The sequence below is a fragment of the Eumetopias jubatus genome, unplaced genomic scaffold, assembly GCF_037043125.1.
Source record: "Eumetopias jubatus isolate StellerSeaLion01/CBP00866 unplaced genomic scaffold, mEumJub1_p1.0 scaffold_2, whole genome shotgun sequence".
NCBI lineage: Eukaryota > Metazoa > Chordata > Mammalia > Carnivora > Otariidae > Eumetopias > Eumetopias jubatus.
Genome location: NW_028274808.1, coordinates 104,605,560 through 104,632,849, shown reverse-complemented (window position 1 = coordinate 104,632,849; position 27,290 = coordinate 104,605,560). Strand labels below are relative to the sequence as shown.

Here is a 27,290-nt window from a genome sequence, read left to right as displayed (position 1 = left end):
ATGCGCATTAAAGGCCAAAATAACAAAGCAAAGTTAGTGAAGTTTGCAACATGGTGCTCAGCAGCAGTACACTGGGATGGAGAAATTCTTTTTTGTTTTTTTTTTAGATTTTTATTTATTTATTTTAGAGAGAGAGAGAGAGAGAGAGAGGGAGAGTGCACACACCTGAGTGCGGGGGCGGGGGGAGGGAGAGAGAGAATCCCAGGCAGATTCCTCCTGAGCACAGCCAACTCGGCCAACGTGTGAGGCTCGATCTCATGACCATGAGATTACGACCTGAGCCGAAACCAAGAGTCGGACACTTAACCAAATGTGCTACCCAGGCTCCCCAAGAACGTATTTTCTAAAGCAAACATCTACCTTCCTGTTGGAACAGTCAGGAGTGTGGATGCAGGGAGGAACAGGAGAGAGGGGCTAAATCCGAGAGTTCGGGCACACCTTAACTTAGGAAGGTTACACTTGCCCATATCCAAGATATTGCTGGACGAAAACTGTCTCACATTGCCCCACTACCTGCCTCCTTATTTTTCAGCACCAAAGTTCTAAGTAAGAGTTCTAGAAGTTCTAATACATGCACACAAATTCTGTAACTACCTACTTTTCCCGTCTTTTAATACTTTTTCACTAATTTTGAAAAAGTACATATTTTCCTTTTTAAAATAGACTTCTCTTCCCTGTTTTCTCCCTTTATGTCCTTCAATAGAAGGGTCAAAGAAAGTAATCAGTCTCCTGGACTATACGGTTGTCCCAACAGGACCAACAGTCTACTTCACTTAGTGCCTGAAGGAAATACCTCAGCTACATAGTTACTGATAAGGGAGAGAAATTTTTGCTTATGTGGGTCCTAAATCAGGTCAAAAGTTTTAAAGTAAGATGACCTGTGGAAATGTAAAACAGTCTTCCAGCTTTTAATAAAGGGCCACATTCAACATCAATTATAGTCCTCAGTAAATCACTAATAAATAGGTATCTTTAGCAACAACAGTTTCATACTGTTAAATGTATTTTGGCATGCAGCTACTTCTTGGGATTGAAGTACTGCCCATTTTTTGGTTCTATTATCAAGAAGAGGTCAGTTGATAACTTGGATTAATTGGGGGGATGTAAGTAGAAGCATGGAAATGGTATGTGAAAAGATAATCCAGAACCTGTGATGAACAACTACCCTTTAAAAATGTTAAACATTCAGACTATTAGGCACGATGGAAGGCAAGCAGGGTTAGATTCCAGAGGATTATGCCCAGAAGCTAGAATGAAAAGGGAGTCTGTATCAAGTGCACTCATTAAAGACATTTCCATAGGAAAGAGGAATAAGCAGCAGCTTGTATGTGTTTTCTATCTTTAGTCTTGCCATATATGACATTCGGTCAGCCTACATGGAAAGAAAGGAACAGGGCAATAGGCTACTTACTGTACACACATTTTCTAAACAGTAGTAGTGCTGTGTTTGACTTTTTAAAATAACAAACACAGCATGAAAGAATATATTCTGAATGCCTTTTAAAAATGTTATGCATTTTCTGAAAAGAAACAGAGCCTGATAATAAAAACATCCAATGCACTGTAATAATTCTAAGCAAATACTTATACTTCCTAAGGATGTTTTTAGTTGGCCTTTGTAAATCTAAAACTTTGTGTTTTCATATTTTCAGAAAAGTATCCTCTTGTTAGAGTGCACCTCAAAGATTATTTTCAGCTTTTTTCTCTTCAACATCACTGTTAGCCTATTTATTCTTACAGCTATCTTAGAGCTTACATCGGATTTGAAGATCATTGGATATGGGTCCTTTCCAAGGGGGGGGGGCAGAGGTTTGTATTGTTTTGTGCATCCAGTATGGAAAATTCTGAAAAATTTTACTGATTCAAACCTATAGGTAAGATCATAACTATTATCTAGTATTATCTGTAGTTTAAAATGCTTTCAAATGTATAAAAAATATCAATTTGATGTTGAGATACTAACATCTTTGAGAGTGGGCATTACCATCGGTGGGTTCAGAAAGAATGGAAGGTCAGTGATGAAAAGTGACTTGTCCAATAAATTGCAGAGATGCAGCTTGAATTCTCATTCATTTACTCCACCTATTTGCCTTCTCTGTGTTACAGATACAGAAACGGCTTTGCAGATTGCTCCTATAGAAAAGCCTACAGTTTCGGGGCGCCTGGGTGGCTCAGTTGGTTAAGCGACTGCCTTCGGCTCAGGTCATGATCCTGGAGTCCCAGGATCGAGTCCCGCATCGGGCTCCCTGCTCGGCAAGGAGCCTGCTTCTCCCTCTAACCCTCCCCGCTCTCATGTACTCCTTCTCTCTCTCTCATTCTCACTCTCTCAAAATAAATAAATAAATCTTAAAAAAAAAAAAGATTAAGAAAAGCCTACAGTTTCAAAGAAAGGCATCATTACTCGTGGTCTATGATTTGAACCAAGCCCTCAGTGCTCCCTGGTAACTATTAAATGTCTCCTGTCATTTCTCTTCCTCTCTCTCTATAGGAGCTACTTTCTACCTTCTCAACCTCCAAATAAGCTCTCTTTCCACCTCCCTTAGCAGCTCATTTTGCCTTCTTCTTCAAAAATAAAACAGAAGCAGAGAGGAATTCCCTTGACTTTCCTCCACTAATTTGCCAGTATCTACTTAATATTTTCCTTTCTCTCCCTTTCCTATTACAAGGGAAAGGGTATCCCTTTTTCCTCCTGACTTGGCAGAGACCTTGTCTAAACTGGAACCAAGTCTCAAACTGGCCCCTGAGGACTGGCTTAGACATTTCAGCTATATGTTCCTGTATCATCTTGTGCCTGACAGCACTCATCATACTGCTCTACTTTTCGGTATTACTAGTAAATTCTCAAATCCATGACTCACAAGTCTAACGTGTTTATTGTTGTATTTCCTAGAGCACAACGTCTGAGAGAGAGCAGTTAACAGTTTTTGAATGAACAAACAAAATATCTATCAGGTACTCACAAATACACTACCATAATTTCTCGGCAGCTCATGATAGGTGCTTAAGCAAAAGGCACTAATAAAAGAAGAAATGCCTTATGGTTAGCGGGGGTAGGGTGGTCAATAAAAGCTTCTTTCAAGGAAGAGATGAGCAATTATAAGGAGTTATATTTTCACTGACCGACAAAGAAAGACAATTCTAATCAATAAGAATAGTGTAACACAGGAGGAAAAGCTGGGGTATGTTGGTAGCTTGTAGGCAAGTAGCCTAAATCAGCTGAGATGAAGGGAGATAAAGAGGAAAGCTGGACTGATTCTGTGGAGAGCCTTCAAAGCCAGGTACGTCCCAAATGGCCGTGTTTAAGACATACATGTGCATGCATGTGCGTGCATACACACACACATACACGCACAACACACACACCTCAAGTCAGTTGTTATACTACATGGTAACAATTCTGACAGAAGATAGTTAAGAGATTTCACCATTCACTAAATAAATGATGTCTTTAGAAAAACAGTACATTTGGCATAGGTTTTGAAGCCTGCTTATAAATTAGTGAATTCTACATGTTTTACAATTAACATGAGAGATTTCTAGAGTTTATTTCATCATCTCCTATATTTTATTAAATTCATAAAACTCTAAAAAATAAACTCAAAAGATGTTTGAATATTTTAGTTCTAATTTTTAAAGTATATTTTTTAAGGGGGGGGGAAAGTGGGAGGGGGAGACAGAATTCCAAGCAGGCTCCACGCCCGGCACAGGGCCCAATGAGGGGCCCAATCTTAAGATCCTGAGATCTTGACTTGAACCAAAATCAAGAGTTGGACACTTAACCAACTGAGCCACCCAGACATCCCAAAGTAAATTTCTAACTTAAAAAAAAAAAAAAAAATCACTCCTTATTACTATATGTAAGCTTTGGATTCACCACGGATCCCAGGGCCTTAATTATAGAGTAAATTCTCAAAAAATATTTGTTTAATGACTGATAAGGAGGGAGAGACAGAAGAAGAGAAAAACTGGTTTGAAATAAGTCTGAAAAACATCAAAATAAAAATGAAGGAAGTCATGTTTAAACTTGAGGATATGTGCCAGTTCTTCTATCACAACAGATTACATCTGGATATGATAAACCCTAATATGCTAAGTTCATCCCAAAATATGCACAAATAGGAGACTCTTTTCCTGCAATAGCCAAAAGTATCTTAAAGCAAACACAGTTGTAACCCTTCTACCCAGGGCCTCCAATGCCAGGAGGGCTTTTTAGTGGAAAGGTCAAGTCGGACCATATGCTAAAGTCTAAGGAAGGGCTGCTTCTGTTAAGAGGGCATCCAGAGTTTCGAAAGAGAAAATAATTATCGGAGAAGAGCCCATCATAATATCAGTTTTCCTAAATGGCAGTCCTAGTTCATGACTAGATTATAAATGGTAGGTAATGGTTCTAAAGCAAAAATAGGTCAGTTTAGATTAGGTATGCTGATGCAGTCTTTCAAGTTACAGGTATATTTGCAAAGATTAGCATCACTTTTTTGGCTGGAACAGATATTGGAAACTTTTGAGTAAGACACTCCTTCTCAAGAGGCTATGATATTTAGAAATTCTATAGTTGAGAGATATTTTCCCACATTTCTTTTAAACCTTGACCTATTATAGTTTATCTTTTACCCCTAAGGGAGAATTATATTTTTTTGTCTAATTATAGGCCACTTGCAGAAGACATATTTGCTATAAGAATGCACAGAGGATGGAGCGCCTGGGTGGCTCAGTCGTTAAGTGTCTGCCTTCAGCTCGGGTCATGATCCCAGGGTCCTGGAACCGAGCCCCGCACTGGGCTCCCTGCTCCACAGGAAGCCTGCTTCTCCCTCTCCCACTCCACCTGCTTGTGTTCCCTCTCTCACTGTGTCTCTCTCTGTCAAATAAATAAATAAAATCTTAAAAAAAAAAAAAAGAATGCACAGAGGGTGAAAATACATTTTAGACTTAAAAACCCTATGAATTGTTTCTTTTATACCAAAATAATTGGCAGTTTTCTGTTCCTCAAAGGAAAGTTGTAAAATACTACACTTGTTAAAAATAATAAGCCTAGGGGCACACTCCCTTTGTCTCTCTGGCAGAATTATAAATTAACCAGAGTCTTCTCTCCATTTATCTCACTTCTTTATATGGCCATGAAAACACCTTCAAAACATTTTCCTCTATGCATGAGTCAAGTCTTTATTTATTTATTTTTCTTTAAATTCAAGTTAGTTAACTTATAGTGTGGTATTGGTTTCAGGAGTAGAATTTAGTGATTCATCACATACATATAACACCCAGTGCTCATCCTAACAAGTGCCCTCCTTAATGCCCATCACCCATTTAACCCATCTACCCACCCACTTCCCTCCAGTAACCCTCAGTTTGTTCTCTATAGTTAAGAGCCTCTTATTTTTTCTTTCTTACCTTTTTTTTTTCCATCACCAGGCTAACCCATCCCCCCATCTCACTCCCCTCTAGAACCCTCAGTTTGTTTCTCAGAGTCCATAGTCTCTCATGGTTCATCTCCCCCTCCGATTTCCCCCCCTTCATTCTTCCCTTCCTGCTATCTTCTTCTTCTTCTTTTTTTTTTTTAACATATAATGTATTATTTGTTTCAGAGGTACAGGTCTGTGATTCAACAGTGTTACATAATTTACAGCACTCACCATAGCACATACCCTCCCCAATGTCTATCATGCAGCCACCCCATCCCTCCCACCCCCCACCACTCCAGCAACCCTCAGTTTGTTTCCTGAGATTAAGAATTCCTCATATAAGTGAGGTCATATGATACATGTCTTTCTCTGATTGACTTATTTCGCTCAGCATAATACCCTCCAGTTCCAACCACATCGTAGCAAATGGCAAGATTTCATTCCTTTTGATGGCTGCATAATATTCCATTGTGTATATATACACCATTCTTCTTTATCCATTCATCTGTCGATGGACATCTTGGCTCTTTCCAGTTTGGCTATTGTGGACATTGCTGCTATAAACATTGGGGTGCACGTACCCCTTCGGATCCCTACATTTGTATCTTTGGGGTAAATACCCAGTAGTGCAATTGCTGCATCATATGGTAGCTCTATTTTCAACTGTTTGAGGAACCTCCATACTGTTTTCCAGAGTGGCTGCACCAGCTTGCATTCCCACCAACAGTGTAGGAGGGTTCCCCTTTCTCCGTATCCCCGCCAACATCTGTCATTTCCTGACTTGTTAATTTTAGCCATTCTGACTGGTGTGAGGTGGTATCTCATTGACGTTTTGATTTGGATTTCCCTGATGCCAAGCGATGTGGAGCACTTTTTCATGTGTCTGTTGGCCATTTGGATGTCTTCTTTGGAAAAATGTCTGTTCATGTCTTCTGCCCATTTCTTGATTGGATCATTTGTTCTTTGGGCGTTGAGTTTAAGAAGTTCTTTATAGATTTTGGATACTAGCCCTTTATCTGATATGTTATTTGGAAATATTTTCTCCCATTCTGTCGGTTGTCTTTTGATTTTGTTGACTGTTTCTTTTGCATAGCGATTAGTTTTTTATCTTGATGAAGTCCCAATAGTTCATTTTTGCCCTTGCTTCCCTTGCCTTTGGCAATGTTTCTAGGAAGAAGTTGCTGCGGATGAGGTCGAAGAAGTTGCTGCCTGTGTTCTCCTTTCGGATTCTGATGAACTTCTGTCTCACACTGAGGTCTTTCAACCATTTTGAGTCTATTTTTGTGTGTGGTGTAAGGAAATGGTCCAGTTTCATTCTTTTGCATATGGCTGTCCAATTTTCACAACACCATTCGTTGAAGAGACTGTCTTTTTTCCATTGGACATTCTTTCCTGCTTTGTTGAAGATGAGTTGACCATAGAGTTGAGGGTCCATTTCTGGGCTCTCTATTCTGTTCCATTGATCTATGTGTCTGTTTTTGTAGTTAGGAGCCTCTTATGGTTTGCCTCCTTCTCTGTTTTTATCTCATTTTATCTTTCTTTCCTTTCCCCTATGTTCATCTGTTTTGTTTCTTAAATTCCACATATGAGTGAAATCATATATTCGTCTTTCTCTGACTGACATATTTCACTTAGCATAATACACTCTGGTTCCATCCACGTTGTTGCAAATGGCAAGATTTAATTCTTTTTGATTGCCCATGTAATATTCCATTGTACATATATACCTCATCTTCTTTACCCATTCATCAGTCAATGGACATTTGGGCTCCTTCCATAATTTGGCTATTATTGATAGCACATGTGCCCCTTCGAATCAGCATTTTTGTATCCTTTGGATAAATACCTAGTAGTGCAATTGCTGGGTCGTAGGGTAGTTTTATTTTTAACTTTTCTTTGACACAGCAGGAAAGACTATCCAATGGGAAAAAAGTTTCAACAAATGGTGTTGGGAAAACTAGATGGTGACATGCAGAAGAATGAAACTGGACCACTTTCTTACACCATACACAAAAATAAATTCAAAATGGATAAAAGACCTAAATGTAAGACAGGAAAAAACCATCAAAATCCTAGAGGAGAACACAGGCAGCAACCCCTTTGACCTCGACCACAGCAACTTACTAGACACGTCTCCCAAGGCATGGGAAACAAAAGCAAAAATGAACTATTGGGACCTCACCAAGGTAAAAGCTTCTGCACAGAGAAGGAAACAATCAACAAAACAAAAAGGCAGCTGATGGAATGGGAGAGGGTATTTGCAAATGATATATCAGATAAAGGGTTTATATCCAAAATCTATAAATAACTTTATCGAACTCAACACCCAAAAAAACAAGTAATCCAGTTAAGAAATGGGCAGAAGATATGAATAGACACTTTTTCAAAGACATCCAGATGGATAACAGACACATGAAAAGATGCTCAACATCACTCATCATCAGGGAAATACAAATCAAAGCTACAAGGAGATACCACCTCATACCTATCAGAATGGCTAAAATTAACAACACAGGAAAAACAGATGTTGGCAAGGCTGCGGAGAAAGGCTGCCACTGGTGGGAACGCAAACTGGTGAAGCCATTCTGGAAAAAAGTATGGCGGTTCCTCAAAAGTTTTTCATTTCTAAAGAAGACATCCAGATGGCCAACAGACACATGAAAAGATGTTCAACATCACTCATCATCAGGGAAATACAAATCAAAACTACAATGAGATACCACCTCACACCAGTCAGAATGGCTAAAATCAACAACATGAAAACAACAGATGTTGGTGAGGATGTGGAAAAAGGGGAACCCTTTTGCACTGTTGGTGGGAATGCAAACTGGTGGAGCCACTCTGGAAAACAGTATGGAGGTTCCTCAAAAAGTTAAAAAAAAAAAAAAAGAGTCAAGCTTTCATTTAAATGACACCTTCTCAATCAGGTTTACTGGACTACCCTACTTAATCTGAAACCTGCCACTTACCCCCCCAACCCCAAACAGTCTTCAACTCCCTAACCCTGCTCTGTTTTTTCCTTCCTCCACATATTACATCATTTGCTCAGTATGAGGTCCATTGTCTTGTCTCTCTCCATTAAAATGTAAGCTCCATGAGGGTAGACAGAGATCTTTATCTGTTTTGTTCACTGACATAGATCAAGCACCAAGAACACTAAGTGGCACATATTGGGTGAACAATAAATATCTGTTGAATTAAATCCTTGTTGGAATAAGTTAGAATAAATAAATTGTCATTTATGCAGTCCAATCTGCTGTCAATGTAAATATTGCTTAGTTACCATCCCTGGTGGACAGCCACATATACTGGCTAGACCACTTCCACGTATACGGCAAATCATCCTTTGTGAGTTAACTTGATTTGGGCAAATAGCCGAAAGCCATTTGGAGGAAAGACTTGAAAATAGGGTTAAAAAAAAAGTTGAGAAAAGATTTTTCACTTAAAAATGAGTGTGACCAATTCAAAAGCATCTGGAGAAATAAATACATCTATATACGTATTATATACCATTAATAAGCTGCAAGGAGAGGAAACATGACTGCTTAATTTATCAAATAATAAAAATTGATGAATATGAGCTAATACACATTTTCTATAATTTTTCTTTAAGAAAGGAGAAGTGTAAAAAAAAAGAGGAGAAATGTAGACAAAATTATATGTTTGGAGTATTTAGATAAGAGTTTTTCAAAACTTTTAAAACTGTAGCAGAAAGGGAGTATGGAACATAGTAAACCAAAAGAAACTAAGATCTCATCCCCATGTTAAAATACTTCAATTTACCTCAGTAGTTCAGTTTCGGATTAAGAAAAGTGATTTCTGGTGGATGAGTTCCATGATAGCTATACACACCAGATTTTACAATTTTGGCTCTTCTGTTTTACCTGTATTTTGCAGAAATATTTTTCCTGAAAGTCAATGAGCTCTTATTTTCCCAAACAATGAATAACATTTCAAAGATTTTAATCTTTTCTTTACAGGTCTCATATATCCCCCCTCTTTCCCACTCTCTCATAAATATATACACACACACAGAGTACATATCTTCACATTTACAGTGAGATAATATTGAAAGAAACAAACATTTGGGGGGAGGGGATAAAACTGAAACCTAAGCTAAACTTAGGAAGAATTTCACCGTCCAGGAAATTCTTTAGGCAACTGTTATCCTAGTCAGCACAGGTGTTTTTGTCTGCCAGCAATACTAAAAGCAAGAATAATTTCCAGTGAGTATCCAAATGGTGATTTTTCATAAGAACACATGTGTAGGAAAGAAAATACTTTCTTTGATATAGAACATGGAGATGCAAGCAAATGTCAGATGGCTAGATAGAGATGACTCCAAAATGCAAATCCTAGCTTTAGCTTGGTTCCTGGAGAGTCAGTTCCACTTTTATTCACTTTGTAACTCATTCAGTTACAAATACAACATATACATACAAAGCAGATGCTCAATAAATGTTTAAGCATATCGATCTCTATTCTGAAACCTCAATCAAATTCCTTGGCTCCAAAATTCTAATTTACTTCCATATATAAATGATACTGAGTAATGAAAATACCGTATTAAATATTTATTTAGGGGGCGCCTAGTTGGGCGTCTGCCTTCGGTTCAGGTAATGATCCCAGGGTCCTGGGATCAAGCCCCACATCAGGCTCCCTGCTCCGCAGAGAGCCTCCTTCTCCCTCTCCCACTCTCCCTGCTTGTGTTCCCTCTCTCACTGTGTCCTTCTGTCAAATAAATAAATCTTTAAAATAAATTTATTTATTTATTTATTTATTTAGTGCAAAAATGTTCCAGGGACTGTTTTAGGTCTTGGAAGTGCAACAGTGAGGAAAAATCAGATGCGGTCCCTACCCTCACGGAACCTAGTGGGAGAAAGACATCCATCAAATACACAAATACAAAACTGCAAACTGTGACACATGGTATGGAGGGGAGCTACAAGGAATATAAATGTGGGATATCCAGGAAGGCTCTCCTGAGGAGGTGACTTTGAACTGAAATCTAAAAGTTGAATAGAAATTAATTAGCCTAAAAAGACAGGATAGTGTGGGAGAGATTAAGGGGAAATTATTCCAGCAAATGTCCATGAAGAAGCTTATGAAAAATCAAAAGCTATATAAATGTTTATGCAATGGTGAGTTCTTATCACTAATAATAAATATAGAAAATTATGATATACTATCAAAAAACAGGTACCGTGCAACATTTCTTTTTAAAAATGTAAATGAGGACGCCTGGGTGGCTCAGTTGGTTAAGCATCTGCCTATGGCTCAAGTCATGATCCCAGGGTCCTGGGATCGAGTCCTGCATCGGGCTCCCTGCTCCACAGGGAGCTTGCTTCTCCCTCTGCCTCTGCCTCTCTGTCTCTCATGAATAAATAAAATCTTCAAAAAAATTTAAAAAAATGTAAATGAGCAACTAATTCTTTCCACTTACATATGAATATAAATGTGGAGTCTATATCAATTTCCTCCTTCTTAAGATGTGTAGCTAGAATCACTGAAGGTATATGATAACATCCCTCTTAAATGTATACATTTCAAGTAAACTTAAATTACTGTAGTTCATATTTCTCCTCTTTGTATACAGTACACTCCCCAAATCATGATTGCTGAGTTAAAATTTTCCATGGATGAATTTAATACTGTATAGCAAATAATCATAATAATAATGATAAAGATGATAACAAGAGTAACTATCATTCCTTACACCAGCTTATTATTTTTAGGCAACTATCAGGTAAGTAGAGTTATCATAATTTTATTTATGAGAGAAATGAGGCCCTAAAAGTTAAGTACTTTCAAAGTCACACTACCAGAAGTGCTAGAGTTAATCTGTACACCTAATTTCATGTGACTCCAAAATTCTTGCTTACTTTACTCATAATTATGCTCAACTCCTGACAAAGAATCACTTCAAACTCCTGACAAAGAATCACTTCAAAAATCACTTGTGCTTGGGCGCCTGGGCGGCTCAGATGGTTAAGCGTCTGCCTTCAGCTCAGGTCATGATCCCAGGGTCCTGGGATCGAGTCCCGCATCAGGCTCCCTGCTCCTTGGGAGCCTGCTTCTCCCTCTGCTTCTCTCTCTCTCTCTCTCTCTCTCTCTCTCTCTCTCTCCCCGCCCCCCGTCTCTCATGAATAAATAAATAAATAAAATCTTAAAAAAAAAAAAATCACTTGTGCTTCAGAGAAACTTGGGTGTCATTTTCAGACACGAAAGGTTTGCATAATGTTTTTTCCCTCTCCCTTCTTTCCTACTCTCCTTCCCTCCTTTCTTCTCAAAAGAGGATTTTGTTTTTTGGTTTTTTTTGCTTTTAATCAGTGGAATGCGTAGTGAGCTTTCAAATATAAAACTTTAAAATATTTTATTCTCTCATATTTGCTCACTATCAATTGCGTAAATTTTAAGCCCTTGTATTATCTAAATATCCATAAAATTTGAGTAGAGTTAGAACCATGAAGCAAGGCATAAATAGTGTATTTCACTGATTCTAAAATCTCCTCAATTGTAAGAGATACAAAAGCTTTCAACTGAACAGGACACAATGCTAAGAAGTCATTGTTAATAAGAGATATGCCTGTTTTAGACATATTAAAATGTGAGAAAATGTGGGCCTTAGAATTGATGAAAATGATAGCAAGAGGCTCTAAAATATTTCCTCTCCAGGGTGGCCCCTCACGAATGCCCAGTGTTCCACGTCCAGTGAGACTGGTCTTGGCTCCTATGTTATGGATGCCACACACTCAATCAGCAGGCATGGAAAGTCATAAAACTCACAGTCACTGAAAATTAAGTCAAGGCAGAATGTTTTCTTCTTTATTCTTATTTCTCCAAAAGGTATTCTCCAGTTAGTAAAAAAGATTTCCATGAGTAATTTGGTGATTGAGAAAATAAGCTTGGTGCATTTATCTTCTACACTGTAACTTAAAATAGAATTCTAATAACCTTTGCCCTGACAAATGTAACTCTCTCTCTATGTCTGCTATAACACCATTCTAAAAAGGGACAACATTCTGTTCTTCAGCTGCCAAACTTTTTCATAGCACTATATAAACAGTGACCAAAATCATTAAGGGATAAGATTCAGTTTCTAGAGTAACTTTATATATTAAAGTATTTTAAATGTTATATTCATAATTCCATTTCTATTTAAGTACATGTATTTTATTTTTCCAAGTTTTTATGTTAATACCTTCTAAAATAATGCATTACAGCAGACAACCTCAGATTATAATGCACATATTAAAAATAGATTCAGGCTCTTGAAGCTTTCATTTCAGAATAATTTAAGTTTTCTTAAAAGTTTTTTAAAGGACACAATATTATGTCATAATCAATTTCATTTCAGGGCATGTTTTTCACTAAAGCTAGCTAAATTTGGGCTCTATGTAAAAAATGCATAGTCTCACAATCTTCATGGGCTTTTTAAGTGAATAATACACTCCAGATTTCTTTTATTAAAAATGTAATATAGACAAAACTACTTTGGGTTGGGTTGTGCAATCTGTTCACAGGAATTTCTAATAACATATAGGATGTGTGATATATTCATGGTAATCCACGCTGAACGCACAATAGAGTGGAAAAGAAGGGTAGACACTAGCAGCCTTCTAGATCTATAGGACATCAGAGCCAGACTTCTCCCTCTTGGGAATAAAGGCCCAAGGTCACAATACAAGGCACAGCAGAAACCTAAAGTCATTTCCTGGCTCCCAACCCAGTGTTCCACCATTTGGTTACTATCTACTGTACTTTGGAGAAAATAGTCAATTTTTATTGGTTCCTGAAATATTGTTATTATGATCAAAATTTCTTCCTACTTGTTTCACTGTTCTGCTCTTTATGATGAAATATAACCCCTCATTAATATGTTTATTCATTACTATGTGCTAGAATACATCTACAATCTCTCAAATGATTTTTTTCTTTACGCACGGAGTTTTGTTAGAGAGGTGAATGAGGTTATAAGGGAAATCTGTAGTCATTCAAAAGTACAAAATAAAATAGAATAGCCAAAGTAAGATAAAACCTTACTTCATTAAGTGACATATTTATCAACAAGAAACTTAATAATTAAGACCTACTGTGCTAGAGGCACCTGGGTGGCTCAGGTGGTTAAGCATCTGCCTTAGGCTCAGGTCATGATCCCAGGGTCTCTCTCCCTCTGACCACCCCCTCTCTCGCTGCTCATGCTCACTCGCTCTCTCAAATAAAGAAAAGATTTACTGCACTAAAAATATTAATTTAGAGGCCTAAATATTTAGAAATCAACCACCATTCTGTAGTTTGGTTTATCTTTGTCTTTTAAACCTCTCTCCAACCCGGAGAGTGCATTTCTTCATCTAGGACCTTTACTGCATGCCCAGCTTACTGCCGGATTTGGATGGTCTTTGCCTTCAAGGAGTACTAAGCAGTAGCTTAAAGTCACAAGACTTCGAGAAAAGAGGTTAAGACAGACATTTCAAGATAATTCACGAGCTTACAGGAGCAAGAAGCCCATTGCTAAAACCAGTGTCAGCAAGAAAAAGCTATTTTATGTGTTTAATTAAATAAAACCTCAACAAGATCATTTATAGGCAGATGTAGCCAAAGAACTTGGAATTTGAAATCTCAAGTTCCAACAGCATTGCTCTTAGCTCTGTGACTTAATAGCCTCAGAACCTGTATAGCTTCTACATCTATAAAACCCGGATAACACCTACTTCACAAGCTGCTATCTTCCTAAAAAATAACATACAGACATAATACTAGAGTGAGACCATTTTTTTCCTCTGATGCATTAAACCACAGGTGATATATACGAGGTCCACCCCTGGTGTAATGTGTTCATGTTGGGTTTAACCTCTGACAGTCTTTTCTTTTTTTCTTAATCCCCTTTGTCAGTTCTTTGACATCCATTCCTTTTTCTTTCCAATGGCTTCTTCACATCTACTGAATCTATCAGAATATAAATAATCATTAAGAAAAAAGAATTTAAGCAGTGTTTAATAATAGGACAAACTTCTTCTATAAGTCATAAGTAAGGTAAAACTTCCGTGAACCTAAACTCCACAGAACAAACCCATCAGAATTTTTTCCATACTGCCCAAAAAATTAGCTGGGCACTGGCAAATTTTCTGGAAGTCATGGACATAAGTAACTGATCTTATTTTTCCCCCATACCCATAAAGTTCACCTCAGTTCCTAGCACAGAGTAATTAGGGGATTACAAATCAAGTGAAATTTAAAGGCTTGGATAAAAATTTATCTGCACTACATTAATTCAACAAGAAAGGAAATTACTTTGACTATTATTATCTATTTATAATCTAAAAAAATATAAACAGGTATTTCTGAATCTAGGCACAGAGGCAGTGAAAGCTTCTGCCATCTGGTTTATAGGTGAAATAACTTAATGTCAAATATAACTAGATGTATGCACTTGTCCAAAATGTAAAGATTTTCTATTTTGAAGAAAATAAAAAATTAAGTATAATCTTTAATCCTTTTGCACTGGAAATTTATACTCTACCTTCATTCTTAAAATACAGCATCAAAAATAAAATCACAAGTTACTAAAGAGAAGAGCTTACAAGATAACCAATTACTTTTCCTGAATAAATACCTTATAGTTAATTTCATTGAATGTGGCAATGGGTTTCACTTGAAACACATACAAAAAATTAAAATTTATAGTAAGGAACATCAAATCTTAAACAATGATGATATATATATGCCCTTGGAAATAGCATACATCTCCAAAGCAAATGCTCACAGGAACATTCTCTAATCATAACTGCTTGGATTGGGTTTATTTTCATAGGCCGTTGCTAACACAATGGCATGCTTTAAAAGGTTCTGTCAAACAGAACCAACTAAAAAAAACCAACTGTATTAAATCCTTTTTTAAATCTTTTTGATAGATTCCAAATCAAGATATCTTTAGGGATATCTTTTTAAATTGCAGCAATGATGGCAATATTAGTCAGATAAGGAATAAAATCTTAAAATTTTACTATACTTAAAAATAAGCAAGTCATTTATTATAGAAGAAAATAAATTCAAATGCTATTCATATGGAGAATAACAATATTCATAAAACCCATTTACCTTTAAGAAAGATTCTTTAAAATTTATTTCCTTAATTAGATGTTCTAAATATCAAAAATCAGCATGTGAAATCTTTCATTTTCTATTATTAACTATAATTGTTTATTTTTTATTTCTGGCTCGAGCAATTTATATGATAGCACCACTTATGGATATTTGGAACAGCAAACTGGTTTAGGGTGTAGAGATCAGAAATTTACCACTAAACATAGTAAGTCTGAGGTTTCTATGAGGTACCCAAGGAGAGATTTCAGGAAGGCATTTGGGTATGTGGATATGTAGGGATGATTGAGGGAGAGAGTAACAGTACAGTGATTTCGAGTTAAGGACCCGCGTGTCACACTGCCTGGGCTAGAATCCTAGCTCTGTTACTTAGCAGCCATTGGCCTTAATGAGTTACCTAAGTCTGTGCTTCAGTTTCCTTATATCTAAAGTGGGATAACAGATTGATGTGAAGATTAAATAAATGAATATACATTTAAAAAACCCTCATAACTGTGCTCATTAAGTGCTCCCTGCCTACTATTATTCTCATCAGTAACAGAAGCAGGTGTTACAGATGATATTTAGTCTTTGGAAGGAAAGGGAGCCTAAAGAGAGAAGAAAAGATCCCAAGTCCATGCCTTGGTGAACCCCAACATTATAAACCAGGAAAAAAACATAGGAGTAGAAACAAATACACCAGGGAGGTGTCATGGAAGCCACAAGATGAGAGTCTGCCAAGGAGGCCCAAATCCTGCCTCATCCCAGCTCATCAGCACAGCATAGCAGTGATGGTTCTCCAGTGGTTGTGGCTCACCTCATTTAGGCCTAGTTAATCCCCAAAGAGGAAGACGAGGTTTTTGAAAGCATGAACTTTAGGAACTTCTTCCTGATGTTTTAGCATCCCTTTCATATTTCTTATTTTTTACTTGTAAGCCTATTTCAACAAATAAAAGTAAATGTTCTTCTTTAAACAGAATGTCTTCATTCAACTCAGGAGACACTGCTATGTAAGAGACAGTAATCCTTCCTAAATATAATATATTCATTAAATATCATACAATTTCATTTGTCAATTATACCTCTCTCTCTTCATATATATATATATATATATATATATATGACAAATGAAAACATATATATACATAGAGAAAGAATAAAATATATAAGTATATTATATTCAGGGTAATTCTGTTCTTGGTCTAAGGAAAAAGGAAGAGCTTCTTCTATAGAGAGAGCTGCAATAGAAAAAAAAAATAGCACTGTCAAAATACATTTACCTGGTCAGTGTGCAGAGTCTCTAGCAACATGAAAAGAATAGAGAATGTTATTTTCTCAAGTAGAGCTTCTCCCTAAGTCAGATTCCAAAAATAAACCACCACTCTAAACTCATCCATTTAGTACTTTGGGAAGCACAAAAACTAAAATGCAGCATAAGTTTTCACCAAAGGAAAAAAAAAACTTCATGGTGGTAGGGAGTTAGTATTTGGTTAGATCAAACAACTTTGTTAAATAGAAAGCATACACATTTAATCTGTGTATGAAATGTGTACATGCATGGCGGGAGGGGGTGGTTGGCTTGAACTAACATTTGAAAGACACTTCTCAATACTAAGTTTTATTTTCAGGAACACGTTATTGAATAATTTCATTGTTAATACTAAATGGTGATAAACAAAAAGGTGGTTACAGATTCTGATTTTGGGTATGAATAACTGCTGAGTTTTGTTCTGTTCCATGGGTGGTTGACCCCGGGCAGTTGTCTCATGCGTTGGAGCAGGGAGGAGAGGTTTCTGCTAGTGTGCAACTGAAAACTATGCAAATTAATTGTTGTGAACAAGGTGCACTCAAGCTAACACTGCCTGGAGGCAGAAATCCCATGTATCCTCATATTGATAGAGAGTAAAGTTGTTGCCTGGCTTTCTTTCAAGGTAAAAGTGTTACCTTCTCATTATGAAAGTAACAAGTTACTATAAAATGATTCAGATAGCATAGGAATGAGTGCCGTAGAGTAGAGAGTGCACATCTGCAGCAATCCCACCCCCTCGGAGATGTGTCAAGGGTTTGCTATACCATTCTCTCAGGCACACTCATCTTACTATATTTCCCTCAATTTTAGGATTCATATTTTAAATTTTCACATCTCTGGAATCTTACACATCTTAAAATTGATACATACAGTAACAACAGTGCTTGTCTTACTCATATATCATGCCACACAGCTGTTGGAAAGAATAAGGCAGTTCTGTAGGTAGTGACATGGTAGGAGTGCCAGACATGTTAACTGGAAAAAGAAAGGTGCAGAATAGTGTGTATACTATACTATCATTTATATATTTATTTTTTTAAGGATGTATACTTATATGCTGGTATATGCATTTTTCATTTCTAGAAGGAACCACAAAGAATAGGTAAAAATTGTCTGTAAGCGGGAGACGCCTGAGTGGGTCAGTCGGTTAAGTGTCTGCCTTTAACTCAGGTCATGATCCCAGGGTCCTGGGATCGAGTCCCACATCGGGCTCCTTGCTAGGCAAAGAGCCGGCTTGTCCCTCTGCCTGCCGCTCCCCCTGCTTGTGCTCTCTCGCACTAACAAATAAATAAATAAATCGTTAAAAAAAAAAAAAAAAGATTGTCTGTAAGGGGGACGGTAGAAGGGTAGGAAGGGTCTTTTTTCATTTTATACCCCTTGCATCTAAGTTTATATTTTACTTATTTAAAATTAATTGAGTCATTAAAAAGCAGAACATTACTACATATTACTATGGATTCACGAGCATGAAGTCAATATATAAAGTCGCATATAGGGAGGATGCATACCAAATTCATTACAGTGTCTGCCCCTAAAAGGGGGGTGGGGAAGGAATGGCCTGATAAAGGAAATATCATATGTAGCTATGAAGTTTTAACTCTCATAAAAATTTTTTAAGCAAATATGACAATATGTTATCATTTATTAATGATGGGTGGTATGTATGTAAGTGTGATGTTATTCACTGGTACTTGTTTAAATTTTGTTCGAAGTATGAAAATTGAAATAAAAACACAGCTCATGGATACTACTCCAGAGCCATCAGTACATCTAAAATTAGGGGCGCCTGGATGGCTCAGTTGGTTAAGCATCTGCCTTTGGCTCAGGTCATGATCCCAGAGTCTCAGGAGTCCCAGGCCGCCCGCTCAGCTTCTCCCTCTGCACTTCCCACTGCTCATGCACGCTCTCTCAAATAAATAAAATCTTAAAAAAAAAAAGACACCAAACAGAGAAGATAATGAGCAATGGCACTCTAATACAATGTTAGAAGGACTATAAAGTGATACAACCACTTAAGAAAATGGTCTGGCAATTTCTTACAAAACTAAAAAGAAACATGTACTTCGTGAGCCAGCAAACTACTCACAGGTATTAATCCAAGAGAAACGAATATATGTCCACAGAAAGACTTGTACAAGCGTATTTATGGAAGCTTTATTCACAAGAGCCAAAAACTGGAAAGAGCCCAGATATCCATCAGTAAAAGACTACATAAACAAACTAGTATGTCCATACAATCAAATACCATTCAGCAATAAAAAAGGAGCAAACTACTAATACATGCAACAGCATGTTGATGGCACTCTAAAACATTACGCTGATGACAGAAACCTTACACAGAAGAGTGCATACTCTGGAAGTCTATTTATATGAGGACCTACAATAAGCAAAACAAATCTATGGTGGGGAAAAAAAAAATCAGAACAATGGGTGCCAGGGAAAGAAGGTTGTTAGAAGGGGTGGGAGGATGAAATACTTCTAAGGATGACAGTAATGTTTTTCATCTTGAGAGAGGTTAGGGTTGCTCAGGTGTATCCATTTGTCAAAATTCAGTGAGTGGTTACTTAAGATACGTGCCTTTTACTGTAAATCAATTTTGCCTCAAAAGGAAAAATAATCTGTAAGAAAATTCTGAACTCTCATTAATGATATGCATGCTGGAGTATTTAGTGGGCAGTGTACTAATTAATGTCCACAATTTACTCTGAAATGCATAAAAAAGGATGGATTGATGGACAGATGAATCAATAGGTGATAAAAACAAGTATAGTTAAATGTTAATGGTAGAATCTAGGTGTTCACCATAAAATTCTTTTAAATTTTCTGTATGCTTGAAAATTTTCATAATAAAATGTTGAAAAATAGCAAAAAATTACTTCTAGCTATTATTTAAAACACACATACACATTATATTCAGCATGGATCTGTCATTTCACATTGGTCTACCTTATCCTTATTAAGCATAGTGATTCTAAAGAGGATTTTATGGACATTAATATTAAATTTCTGGGACCATCATATAAGAGACCATACTTAAAATAAGTAAATACTGAATGTACTTCTTGACTTACAAATATGAGACCATATTGCATGTAAGATTGGCTTCTAGGAACAGCCTCTTCTATGCCCCACTCTACCCCAGTTCACTCTACCCACAAAGAGAAGGCAGCATTCTGCCACCATTCTCCTTATAGAATGAGTGGATATCTTAAAGGGTATGAAAGCCACTGTCAACATGCACACTGTCTCTTCTGTTTCCTCCTTCCCTGAGGTGATGTAAAGCAAAGCCCTCGTCCCCTTCCCCAGGCCACTCTACCACCCATATCAGCTGGCATGGCCAGCCCACGAAATGGGACAAATCTGTTCTCTTGTGCAGATGCTCTGCCTTTTGCTCGGGTGCTGTTAGGTGTTCATTAGATCAGCCAACCTCAGAGTCATTACAGCCAAGCTGAGGTTTAAACTGGGAAGAGAATCTGGGTAGAGCAAAAGGAATCCAGTGTTCAGTATAGCTTACTAGACTACTGCAATGGGATTATGGTCAAAGCTCCAGCCAGAATTAAAGCTTTTCCTCACCTATTTGACTAGCTCTATAGTACCTTGTATCTCTGTGAGTATGTGTGTATCCACCATTCAGGGCATGAAAAGAAGGAATGGCAGCCTTGTTGGGGGGGATGTCTCAATCACAACATCCATTAACACCATCCCAATATCAGAAATTTTAAATAAATACCACTTCTTATCTTTTTTCCAAATGAATCATACTGACTTTAAGAGTTCATGAGCACGTTGGCCCCGTGACTATTAAAGCAGCTATAGTAAGACCACGGACCTTAGGCTCTGTTAGCTTCCTTCACCTAGATGTTGGGGCTAATAACTAGGCATAAAGGTCACATGAGAAGTCTTAGTATTTGTCACTACATGACATTCTCTATTTCCTGAATATGCACATTGTTACAGCAGAACCAAAAGTGACCCTGTCCTTCAGTGTTTGTTATACAGGTTGTCAAAAAACATAGCTTGTCAGATTTTGGTCTTCCTAGTGAATTGAATGATTGGATGTTTCTGCATTATATAAATATTCTCCAGTTTTCTGTTTATAATACAGAATAATGTATAAGAAAACAATGATGAAAGAAGAATTTTGGAATTGCTAAATTATTGAGTTGCTATTTTTTTTTTTTTAAGATTTTAAGTAATCGCTACAACCAACGTGGGGTTCGAACTCACAACCCCGAGATCAAGTCACATGTTCCACCGAATGAACCAGCCAGGCACCCCTTGAATTGCTGTTTTTATCATTCTTACCTCATTTGAAGGAATTGTGGCAAAGGGTTTGATGACAGCAGCTAATGGAATCTGAGCTTGCTTGGCCATATCTGACGTGCATGGGAAACAGTATGTTGTGCAACGAATGTATCGAGGACTAGCATTGCCTGAAATGTTCAAAGGAACACACTTGAAATTTGCTGAGAAAAAAAAAATCTGCCCTATAATATTTAAATATTTATAATTCTAGATAATACATTGCCTTATTTGTATAACTTTCTTCATGATTTCTAAAAGAGTATTATGCAATGCAACAATCTATGTTTATATTTGTATTTACTGAACGTCTACTAAGACACTGTCCTAATTGCTTCCTTGTAGAGCTTATATTCTGACAGAAGATACAGACAATAACTATTGTTATTAATAACTATTAAACCCAATAAATGAGTAAATTACATGGGTCATTAGAAGATGTAAATGCTATGAAAAATCTATCTGGTAAAGGGGTAGTGGGAGGCGGACTGCAACTTTAAACAGTTACAGAGTAGGCCTTATTTAAAAGGTTACATTTAAGCAGACTCCCAGGAAGCAAGGCATTGACCCAGGTAGGTACCTTAGGGGCAGCGCATGTCTGGCCTGCTGGAGGAGTCACAGGAGGCCTGTGTGGCTGGAATGGAGCACATAACTGGGCACAGCAGCTGGTGAGGAGTTCAGAGAAGTTACAAAGGTTATGCAGGAACCAGAGGAGATATGGTGGTGGCAGGAACCAGCCTGAGTAGAGTTATTGACAAGTGGCCATATTCTGGACATATTTTGGAAGTACACGGATTGTTATGGGAGTGATATACGAGGTGTGAAGATGGGAGGTGGGAAAGGAAGAGAAATTGGGAATGGCTCCAAAGTTTTTGGCCTGAGGGACCAGAAGCATGAGGTTGCCACCAACTGATAAGAGAAAAGCTGCAGGAAGGGAAGGGGTGTGTTAATAGGAATGTGGGCAGAGATCAGGACTCTGGCTTTGGACATGTCCACTTTGGGAACTCTATTAAGCAATCCAACAGTGAAACTGAGTAAACAACTAGATATGTGAGTCTGGGCACTGGGTTGAAGATACACATTTGGGAGTTTTCTATAAAGAACAAACTAAAGCCATGAACTACCTTGAAACTACCAATGAAATCATTGTAGCCAGAGAGGATGACCAAGAACTAAGCCCTGGTCCTCTAACATAAAGAAGTCAGGGGAAAAGGAGAAACCAGTTAAAGGACTAAGAAGGATAAAAACAAGGAGCATCTGGTGTCCTGGAGGTGAAGAAAGTACATCAAGGAAAAGCATGATCATCTGCGCCAGGTGGTACTGCTAGATCAGCAAGACCAATGGATTTATGTGCCATTTGCAATGACATGGATGGAGCGAGAGAGCATTATGCTAAGCAAAATAAGTTAATCAGTCAAAGACAAATACCATATGATTTCAGTCAAATGTGGGATTTAAGAAACAAAACAAATGAGCAAAGGGAAAAAAAGAGAGAGAGGCAAACCAAGAAACAGACTTTTAACTATAGAGAACAAACTGATGGTTACCAGAGGGGAGGTGAAATAGGTGATGGGGATTAAGGAGCACACTTGCTGTGATGAGCACTGGGTGTTGTATGGAAGTGTTGAGTCACTACATTGTATAACTGAAACTAATATAACAGTGTATTGTTAACTGGACTTTAGATAAAAACTTAAAAAAAAAAAAACCACGCTGGATTTAACAACACAGAGGTTGCTAGAAACCCGAAGACAGTTTTGGCAGAATAGGGCCTGGGGTGGGAAGCCTGCCTACAGTGAGTAAGGGCAGGAATTGGCAATAATCCTTTCAAGTTTTGTTGCACAGGGGAGCAAAGAAAAGAAGGGTAGCTGGTGAGGAAAACAGGTCAAAAAAACATTTTTATTGTTGAAGATAGGAGAGTGTAAAAAGAGATACTGCCGACACACGAGAAAGAGGGGAGACTTACTGTAGCAACATACTACACTAGTGCACAGGAGGGGCTAGCTTCCGACTGGAGCACAGAGTATTCAGTTATGGCCAAAAGCAGAAAGGCAGAGCAAAGGTGCACATTAGGGCAGGGCTGATATGATGGCAACAATCCGAGGAAGCTGTCTTCTGACTGCTCAATTTTCTCAGAAAGGAGGACATATGCACAGCTTAAAGAAAGGTTGGGAGAGGAGGTATTGCAGGTTTCAGGAAGGAATGTGAAACAGTTACTTAGGACAGTGGACAAGTGAGAGGACGAGGGGAAGTACAGTCCTGAGTTTACAGGGCGGGCAGTGCAGCCCGGCCGGGAGCCTTTCTCTGGCCAGGTTCTGCTGCACCGGTGGGCCCGGAATGAGTGGGAAGTTGAACCTAAGAAAGCTGAGTTTCTTCTGTTCAGATTTAACCTATTATTGCCAGATTTTACTTTTTAGGACCAGCTAGAAATCTGGATTTTTACATAAGATATTCCAATTTTACATAATGGCCACTACTTCAAATAGAAACAAAACAAAATATTGTGCACGACAAATTAACATGACTGCAGGCTGAATCCAGTTGTTGGTACCATGTTTCTGCCATAGTCTCTCACAGCCTCTGTAGCAAAGCCCAAAACTGGATTCATAATTATGACAGTAATTGCCAGTGTATTAGGTATCGTTCTAAGACCACTACAAGTGTTTTCATTTTAGTCTCACAACTGCCTTATGAGATCGATACCCTTAGGACCCCATTTTACGGAGGAGAAAACTGAGATATCAGGAGGTTAAGTGACTTGCCAAAGGTTAAGGGATTAGTAAATGACAGAAGTGGTATTAGAACCTATCATAATTCTTTACTATATCCCAGGTAAGTTGGGTCCAGGTTATGAAGGACGGGTGGTTAAGATCAATCCTTTTGCCCATGGGCAATGATGGGACATTTTTTTTTTTTTTTTAAGCAAGGGCAATATAATCACATAAATACTTGAAAAAACTAAACTACCCAGATAGCTTCTGGGAGCAGGAAAACATTAGACACAGGTAGACTGGTCATTACTGTTAGAGTCCAGGTAAACACTAACATAGGGTAAAACAAGAGTTTTGGCAGAAATAAAAGAAAAATATTAGGTAATAAATGTAAATATGCTTGAACCCCTATTATTTTTACACATTTCACATAACTTAGACAAAAAAAACTTAGACAAGATCTTCCTCATTACATCACACAAGAGTATGAAATAAGAATTTTACACAGACTGTGAAATAAGAATTTTTGAATATTTTAAAAAGTATTTTAATTTTTCATTGTACTCAATTTTTACCAGCCAAAATTACTAACAATATATTGAAATTGAGTATTTATTCTTTAAAGGGTTTTTAGTTCTTGACAGTGAAATATGCATATGAATGAGCTCATAAAAGTGACTAAACAAACTTTGGTTTCAGGAAGATAATGCACACAAAGATAGAATTTTTAAAAAGCCATTGAGAATTCATTTGGGGCACCTGGTGGCTCAACTGCTTAAGCGTCTGACTCTTGATTTCAGCTCAGGTCCTGAGATCAAGCCCCAGGTTGGGCTCCACGCTCAGTGTGGAATCTGCTTGTCCCTCTCCCTCCCCTAACTCGTGCTCACGCTCTCTCTCTCAAATAAATAAAATCTTAAAAAAAAAAAAAGGCACTGAGAATTTGTTTTTATAAATAGGTATGCAAAAGTGGGGCATGAAAGATATGGCTACAGTAGATAATTTAACAATCTCAGTAATTAAGATTCAAAACTCTTGGCGATGCTTAATAAAGAGCATTATGGGATAATCTGACTGGAAAACATTCAATAAATTAGTCATTCGACAAACATTTATGAAGCTAAGCTCCTGTTAGAGGCTTTGGGACAGAGACAAGTGAAGCCTCTGGCTTCAAAGCCTGGTAGGAGAGAGCGATAATAAAAACAGGTAACTGTAAAATGGCATGGCACAGAGGAGCAAGTTCATTAAGAAGTAGCCCAGGGAGGCAATGAGTCAGCCACGTTGGTCAGAGATGACTACACAAAGTACGTGGTGCTTGAACAGGGTCTTGTAGGATAGGGAGAAGTACAGAATCAAGGGACGAGTTGGGTCCTAAATTAGATCCTGTAGCCAAAAAAACAATATATATAATTTTTGTAGGCAAAGAAAACAGTATTTTTTTAAGTAGGTGTTTTTCTTTATTGGAGCCACTCCTAACTAGCTGTGTAGTTTTGGGCAAGTCACTTAAGCTCCTTGGGCCTTAGCGCCCTCACTTCTGTAAACTGGGAGAGCTGAGCAAATGAAGGCCAAGGTTCCCTCTGCCTCCATGTTCTACTTATGTTCTGTGAATTTCTGCACATGTCTGAGATTTGGGCTACATCCTAAAACATTCACTAGTAAGTATCAGTTGATCAGCCAGGCCAGACAAAGGGGCTTCACAGCCAAGGGGTGTGACTGGGCCAATTTGAGGGGGGCTCCATGGCAGGCAGCTCTCTCTCCCTGCCAAGGGCTGGACTGCAGGAGAAATGATGATGATCTGGACCTTGCCACCTCACTGGTCCTTCCTTCTCTTCCTGAGTCTTCCTTGTACTCTTTCCTTACATCTGCCCTCTGATCCAGTAATCCCACTTCTAGGGATATACCCAAAAGAATTGAAAGCAGGGACTCAAACAAATACATGTACACCAATGTTCACAGCAACCACCTGGCTGCTAAGGCTACTAATAGCAAAATGTCCTTCAACAGACGAATGCACAAAAACAATGTGTGTGTGTGTGTGTGTGTGTGTGTATTATTCAGCCTTAAAAAAGAATGAAATTCTGATACATTCTATACCACAGATGAACCTTGAAAATATTATGCCAAGTGAAATAAGCCAGACACAAAAAGACAAACTTTGTATGATTCCACTTACACAAGGTACCTAGAATAGGCAAGAGACAGAAAATAGAATACAGGATACAGAGGCTTTGGGGAGTGGAGGAATAGGGAGTTACTGTTTAATGGGTACAGAGTTTCAGTGTAGGATGATAAAAAAGTTCAGGAATTAAATAATAATGATTTCATCAGGCTGTGATTTAACTTGCCATAAGGAAGAGAATAATGATATATTCCCAGAAAGAGCAAACCTGTGCAAGGACAGATATATTAAACTGGCAGCACACATTGGATAGCTAGTAGAAATAGAGCTCAGCCTTTCCTCATCCCAGTTCAAAACTGGAAAAACAGAACCCACACATTAAAGATGTTGCTGAAAAAATATATATATATCATTGGGGCTAGAACCAAGTATGCTGATTTCTCAAGTGTTCAATCCCCTACTGCTCTACTCATGCTATCTTGGCCAGGTTCCTAATGTAGTAACTAAAGTAAACCAAAGTAGGGCATGTACTAATTTAACCCTATAAACTAAAATAATTTTCTTAAACTAGTATATTGAACTCTATCTCACCACTCTCTAGACTTCTACAAGCAGAAAATAGAATTCAGTTGATAATACATTCACAGTGCTTGAGTGATCGATGGAAAATTAGTACCCATTATCACCTATCAAGAGGTTCCCCGTCAATGATAGCATTACTGAAGGGTGCCAGTGTTATTTGTTTTTAAAAAATGGTGAAAACTTTTAAAACTTCAATGAAAAATATTATTGACAAGAAATACCTTGGTCTTGTATCACACAATCTGTAGTGACCAGGGGAGGGACCTGGCCTCTGGTATTGGTGGCATAAACTTGTCCTCCTCTGGTGGCTCTGTCATTCTCGATCACCTGAATCTGATATAAGATATCAAGAACAAGTTAAAGTAAGTTAAGACTCTTCCAAACATCCCTGTCTCTCCCTCCCTTTCATTATTCACACACACACAAATAGGCATTTTCTAAATCCTTTTAGTTCATTTCAGACCAAATTCTCACTGAGGGCCTACTTTTAAAACTTTCACAATTTTAGAGCAGCAGTTGCTAAATTCTGTTCTGTAATACTCTGAGCTCTGACCCTTCAGAGAACTTCATTTTTATTCAGTTTGTTTATTGGGACATAGATAAGCATTAAATAAAAAAAAAAAAGAAGATTCTGGTAGAAAAAGAAATTGAAAATAGCTTTTAAAGAAAATACCTTTTATACTTAACGGAAAATATACAAAGCTAAAAATCATTAAATTCAGAAGAAATGATTTACAGTATAACTTAAAACACCTTAACTTTTCTCTTTAAATCTCTCTTGAGCCTCAAGT

The 27,290-nt window shown here is 37.7% G+C and overlaps 1 protein-coding gene across 2 annotated transcripts in view; it reads right to left on the bottom strand.

Annotated features, from left to right (window-relative positions):
* SEC24D (SEC24 homolog D, COPII component) overlaps positions 1–27,290 on the bottom strand; it is a 102,692-nt gene that overhangs the window by 51,241 nt on the left and 24,161 nt on the right. For both annotated transcript variants that reach the window (XM_028087390.2, XM_028087391.2), the window contains exons 7-8: positions 26,721–26,832; positions 21,094–21,221 (exon numbers count right to left, since the gene is read on the bottom strand). In XM_028087390.2, coding sequence (XP_027943191.1) covers positions 21,094–21,221; positions 26,721–26,832 — 240 coding nt within the window. The remainder of the gene's footprint in view (positions 1–21,093; positions 21,222–26,720; positions 26,833–27,290) is intronic.